The following is a 6,370-nucleotide window of genomic DNA, read 5'->3' as shown; positions in this document are numbered from 1 at the left end:
TGATAAATTTGTTATCATAATTCGTTCATAATAAATAAACCTTATGCTTGACATAAAATTCTGTATGTACGAATAAAACTATGCTAATTTGTTAAAAATATCAGAAAGTTAAATGAAAAACATAAAACAATAATAAATAATAATAACTTTTAAATTATTTTTAATCAATACTAAATAAATGTATTTGAATATTAAATAAATTTTAAGATTGCTAAACAATTTCAGTATTTTAATATTTAAATTTTTATATTAATATATATAACCATAATATATAAATATTTATTAATAAGATTTATTTGTTCTTATTTTATGTACTGCAAATTATAGAATTATAAAATAATTATGAATATTCTGTGACAATGAAAAAATCCTCCAATTTTATTTAATATAATTAATAGTATTATATTAATAATTTATAATAATTTAATTAAAATAGATAAATTAATATTTTTTTTTTTTAATCTGTTTTTAATTTTAAAACATTAAAAACTAATCCATTAAAGGTATCTTATTAATTTTATTTTCTACAAATTTGTAGATATAATTTTTGAATAAAATTAAGCAATTATTTAATCAAATATGTAATTATTTAAAAATTAATAATTTGGTAGACATTTTATTAAAATTTTAATTAATTTCCACCACATTAAATATATTCATTATAAAATCAAAGATTAAGAAAATTAAGAAATTAATTATATATAATAAATTATATATAATAAAAAATTAAGAAAATAATAAATAAAGTTTTTAAACAAAATAACGAAATTTCATTGACATTAATAATTGGGAATTGATATTGGCAGATGAAAGTTTCATAATATATTTATTTATGTATTTATTTATTTATTTCATAATATTTATGTATATTAAAATTTAATAAAATAAGCGAATTAATATTCTCTGCAAAACTTCAAATAAAACATATATTATTTTAATGAAATTAGATCTCTTAAATAAATACATAAATCTAAGTATTATAAAAATATAAAAATTTTAAGTCATTTGAGTAATTGACACACATCAAAATGATAACTAAAGAATTAATGCTAAGTTTGTACAGTGATAATAAAGATAATTGAGAAACAAATATTATATAAATATCCTCTGAAACCAAAGCTACATTATAGTATGAATATAAATTAAAATATAAATTGAATATAAAGGTAAAAATTGACTTTTGATTTTTTTCTCAGAATTCGTATATTTATCACTTCATAAAAAATGCCACCAATCATTATAATAGAAAATTGTACATATTTTGCTTCAATCACTTTTTTTAAAACTGGATATTTTTACATTAGCTTGTTGATCTCGTCCTAACTTCCTTCCATTTACAACTAAAAGAACTGGTGTTTCAACTCGTATTGATTTAAAATTAAATTTCTAAAAATTTAAATTAAATGTTAATCAAGAATAAAGTTCCATATACAATTTTTTGGAATTACATTATTTAAATAAAAAAATTGATGATGAATCAGATATGGTTCCGGTATAGCGACAGAATCTCCAATGATAACGCCTTTGCCTTTTGCTAAATTATATAAAGTTACTGCCATACACGTTTTCTCTTCATCAACAATACAAAATACGCTATAATTTGTTAAACAAAATTACTGAGACATTGAGATTATCTAATATTTATTTATAAAATGTACTTACAAAGGAACTGAATCAGAGTCTTGAATCCAACATACAACTTTACCAACCACTATTTTTTCGGAATTAATACCAGGTATTAAATCGTTTAAATGAATTAATTCTAATTTTATAGAATTGTTTCCTGAAGTATATTCTTCTTTATAAAGGCCTAAATGTTTTGCATTCAAAGCCTGAAATATTTGAAATGTGTATATAATAACTAAATTTGCAATTTTTTATTTTTATTATTAAAATCAAATATACTTGAATCATTTGAAGTAACTTTTTAGGTTTAATACTGCCTTTTGAATTAATAAACATTTGAACATTATTAAGATATTTAATTAATTCGCATTGTTTTTCATTTGGTGATTCCCATGTAGGATCTAATAATGTTGCTTGACATAATGATTCTAAAGCTGATTTATATTCTTCTTGATATTTTAAAGCCTATTAATAATACATTTTTTGTATGTATGTTTATATATATATATATATATATAATATTCTCTATAATAATTAAATATGAATAAAATATAATTGACATACAACATAATTATAAGAAATTTCATACCATGGCTTTATTATAATGTAAATCAGGATTATTTTTAGCAATTGAATCTTTTTCCTATAATACAAAATAAACTTAATTGAGAAAACGTATATATGTGTTAATATTGTAAAAAATGAATTAAGACTGACAGCCTGCTTATAAGCTGACATACAAAGACGTAAAGTAGAAGGATTTTGTGCTATTGTAAAAAAGGATGATAAATATGCATTGCCTAAAATTGCCCAAGAGGTACCATCAGAAGGATCTAAACTTATAGCTTTTTTTGCATATTCAATACCTTGTTGAACATTTTTTATTTTTTGTTCTTCGGATACTGTAATTTCTTGTCTAAGAACCATTGATAAATTACGTAATGACACTTTATTTTTTCCCTATAAAGTAGAGTTTTTCATTTGAATATAATTTTTGAAGTATTACTTTCATTGAAATAGAAATTAAATTTACATGTGGTAAAGCACCAACAAAACAATTTTTTGCTTGTTGAATATCATCATTTTTCCAATAACATTCTCCAAGTTCGTTCCATGCTTCTATTAATTTTGGTTCAAGTTTAACAGCTTTACTCAAAAGTTCTTCTGCTTGAGGCATAAATTTATCAGTCACGTTAAAAGCTTTTCCTTTAAGATAATAATATTTTGCTCTAGATCCATCAATCTCATATCCTTTACATTCATCAAATTTAGCTAAAGTATTTTTCATTTCTTTTTCAACATCTCTTTTCTTATTAATTGCACTTTGTATGGAATGATTTTCAAAATAATGATCTCTAAAGAAATAAAGTGACTTTACTTTATCCTATAATAAAAATTACAATAATAAAAAATATTTATATTTTTCTAATAATAATGTAAATAAAACTACATACTGTTAATATAACAATCGGATCTTCCTTTACAATATTAGAATCTTGTGCCCCAGCGACAACTTTATCATCAATAACAGCAGACATCTTTTAAACACATTCGTTTAATATTTTTTATTAATTTATCATATAAAAAAAATTTTATTCCATGAAAAGCAATACAAAAAGGCACGGGAGATAATAATAATGACATTAAATTAATACTATTTAGTAAAATGACATTTACGACTGTTGGAGTTAAGGCCAGATATTAGTCTATTTGTTATTTTACTAACTTTTATTTAACTTTTATTTTACACATGCATATGGTGTCTTTTTATTAGGTTAGGAATCTATTAAATAGAATATTCAAACAAACATCTTTAACGAATCGCGGGAATTTATAAAATAAATGAAGATAAAACTTTTTTAATTAAAATTCTAATGTTCAGATGAATAAAAGGTAGAACACTAATGTTTAGTGATTTACTGATTCGTAAAATAATTTATGTAATTCGCTAACTGTAGAAACAATAACTTTTCTTCATAATCTAATTGTCAAATTTTAATTATATAAAAATTATACTTTTGATATGATTTGGGACGTTAATGCTAAATGAAAGTAATGAAAAGAAAGAGCTGTTTCATATAAATATCAAATGTAAATATTTGAATGAAATATAATTAAATTACTTTCAACTTAAAGATGACTGTAGATTAAATTTAATTCAATACTCATGTATTGATATTAATCAAGTTTTTTATAACTGTAATTTAGACTACTTATACTTAAAAAATTAACAAAAATAATGCACAAAGTTCATTATTTAGTAATAAATTATCCATTCATTATTTATAATGAATTCACAGATATTTCATGCATATCATTCTAATTGTAATATGTGGTTTACCTGATACAATTATAAAATTAAGTATATAAATATAGAATAATTATTTAAATCGAGAAAAGTAAAGAAAACATTTTTTGAATAAAAACTGAATATATGAATAAAATTATTTACTTTTTTTCAATGGATAGATAAAAAAAATTATTCCAAGCTTAATATAATTAGATTCTAAAAATCGGAAAAATTTATTTATATTACAATTTAACAATTTTCAAATATTTAAGTAACTGAAAATTGTTGCCAAGTAAACGACAAAATATGTTTGGGGCCCTTGTGAAACAAATATAAAAATATGGTGATAATATTACATTTCGTACACAAGCAATTATTATATAATAATTGTTTTACCTATTATAAAATAGTTTCAATTAAAAAATATATCAAATTCAAATATTTATTCATTTCCTTGTGTTTTTACATATATGGCTCAGAATGTTTTGGATTTTGATGATGTTAACTATGGCAATAAAATGTAATGCTGTAATCTTCTGAAGGCCTGAATGATTTGTAGACTATTCGGATTTTTAGAGATTAATTAATTTTGCATTTATGTAATATGTAGTAACTCTGGTAAAATATTAATAAAGAAAGATATGAATTATAACTTAGGCAAATTAAAACTCGATCAACATTTGATTGTAAAAAAAAAAGAATAAAATACTATATTGTTAATTTCAAAACATTTTCCTGTGTGAATATACTATGACTTTTGTGAACTACAAAAAAACAATGGCTATTCCAGGAATAAGTATTTAAATTTTGATGTAATAAATGCTTACTACTACATACTATGCGAGTTCAAATGAAGCATATATGACATTGGTTAATTAAAATAAAATTAAAAAAGCAGATATTTTGTGCATGAAAATGAAAAAGGATAATATATATAGCTTATAATAAATGATTTATACAATGATAATTAATTAACAACTAATAAATAGTAATTGTGTATAATAAATTTTAGTTATAACACAAGAGAAATTATATAATTTATCTAGACATATTACGATGATTTTTTTATTCCAATATCTTTCAATTACAGAATTGAATATGCGGTAACAGTTAAAAATATTAAAAATGGATGGATGTACATCTTAATATCAAGTGTGATGTAATTTGGCAAAGCGCTCTCCATTCGTTACAAGGATAACATTACCTCGTGGGTAATAATTTAAGAAAACGTAAATATGACTTGTTTTATTAATAAAGGAAATCGTATACTACCGAAGCAAAGATTTCCAATTTTTAAATTTAGATAAATATGATTAATTTTTTGTTGGTTAATACTTATTGGCTATTTTCCTTTAATTAATTGCATAAAAATGATTTTATAAATCTTTAATTTTTAAGCACAAACAAAATAAAGTAAGATTTAACATCATAATCCTTCTTACGCTTGCGCAGTATAAACATTTAATTTTTTTCGGTTAAAATCGATTCTTATTAATTATAAATAACAATTTTATTATTATCGAATTTGTATGTTAGAGCAAATTAAATTTAGTATGGAGCAATGTTTATCTGTAAAATCAATCAAAGAATTTTATAATTCGATATAATATTTATATTTTTAATTTAAATTGAAAAACCATGCATTTAATTTTTTTTTTTTACTAAATAATATAAAGCTAAGTATTGAATATGTAATGAGTCGGAACATGTTAATGTTTAGTTTTGCATAATCTAAACTATCGGCGGGCCCTTGTTCCATTTAATAGCGAAGCAATTGTGGTATTATAACAATTTGTGTATATATACTGTACGAAGACAGTTCCTGATTTTTTACTTTTGTTTATGGTACGCTAAAATATCACTACTTATTAATTAAAATGGGAGATATTCGGGCCGGTCTTGAAGAATTAAAACTGGATGGAACACTTTTTGCGAAAGTGAAGTACTATGTCAGTGGAGAGGGTGATCCCAAAGTATATAATTTTCATACATAACATAATTTCATTTAAGATTAAAATTTTCTGAATTTTACTGTATTTAATCTTGCTTTATTTATTTCAATTAATACTTGAACTTTAATTTTAGTCTCTAAAATATTAATTTTAATATTTTACTCATTCTCATTAAACAAAGAATTCTGAAATTATTTTTAATCCATTTTCTGTTCAATTTATAATTTATATCATGTTTTATCCATTTGTATAAAAAAGTCATTATGCAGATATATATTTTTATTATATATATTATGTTATATATTATATAATACAATTTTGTGATTTAAGCATTTTATTAATTTTAAATTATTAATATATGTTGTTTAGGTTTTAAATTTATTACAAGAAGGTGGTGCTGAAAGATCAAATTATTTTAGCGATTATGTGACTCACCTTATAGCAGGCTTTGAAGCATTAGAAAATGATATTTCAGCAGCTAAGGATTTATATGAAATTCCTG

At 21.6% G+C, this 6,370-nt stretch overlaps 2 protein-coding genes across 2 annotated transcripts in view; one reads left to right on the top strand and one right to left on the bottom strand.

Moving 5' to 3' along the window:
- Positions 1-1,238: 1,238 nt before the first annotated feature.
- LOC105363387 (tetratricopeptide repeat protein 5) lies at positions 1,239-3,354 on the bottom strand. The gene is made up of 8 exons (XM_011501057.1): positions 3,081-3,354; positions 2,660-3,010; positions 2,344-2,586; positions 2,216-2,269; positions 1,906-2,091; positions 1,663-1,832; positions 1,449-1,593; positions 1,239-1,386 (listed from the first exon to the last, which is right to left on the bottom strand). Exons 1-8 carry the CDS (start codon positions 3,162-3,164, stop codon positions 1,267-1,269), a joined length of 1,353 nt encoding a protein of 450 aa, XP_011499359.1. The 5' UTR covers positions 3,165-3,354; the 3' UTR covers positions 1,239-1,266.
- Positions 3,355-5,563: 2,209 nt separating this feature from the next.
- The window catches only part of Ptip (PAX transcription activation domain interacting protein), a 6,228-nt gene continuing 5,421 nt past the window's right edge, over positions 5,564-6,370 (top strand). Inside the window, 2 exon segments of the mRNA XM_011501056.1 lie at positions 5,564-5,889; positions 6,238-6,370. The exon segment at positions 6,238-6,370 is cut by the window's right edge and continues 23 nt beyond it. Coding sequence (XP_011499358.1) covers positions 5,794-5,889; positions 6,238-6,370 — 229 coding nt within the window. The 5' untranslated portion in view covers positions 5,564-5,793.

This window comes from Ceratosolen solmsi, unplaced genomic scaffold, assembly GCF_000503995.2.
Source record: "Ceratosolen solmsi marchali unplaced genomic scaffold, CerSol_1.0 scaffold57, whole genome shotgun sequence".
NCBI classification, from domain to species: Eukaryota; Metazoa; Arthropoda; class Insecta; order Hymenoptera; family Agaonidae; genus Ceratosolen; species Ceratosolen solmsi.
This window is presented reverse-complemented; position numbering and strand designations above follow the sequence as displayed.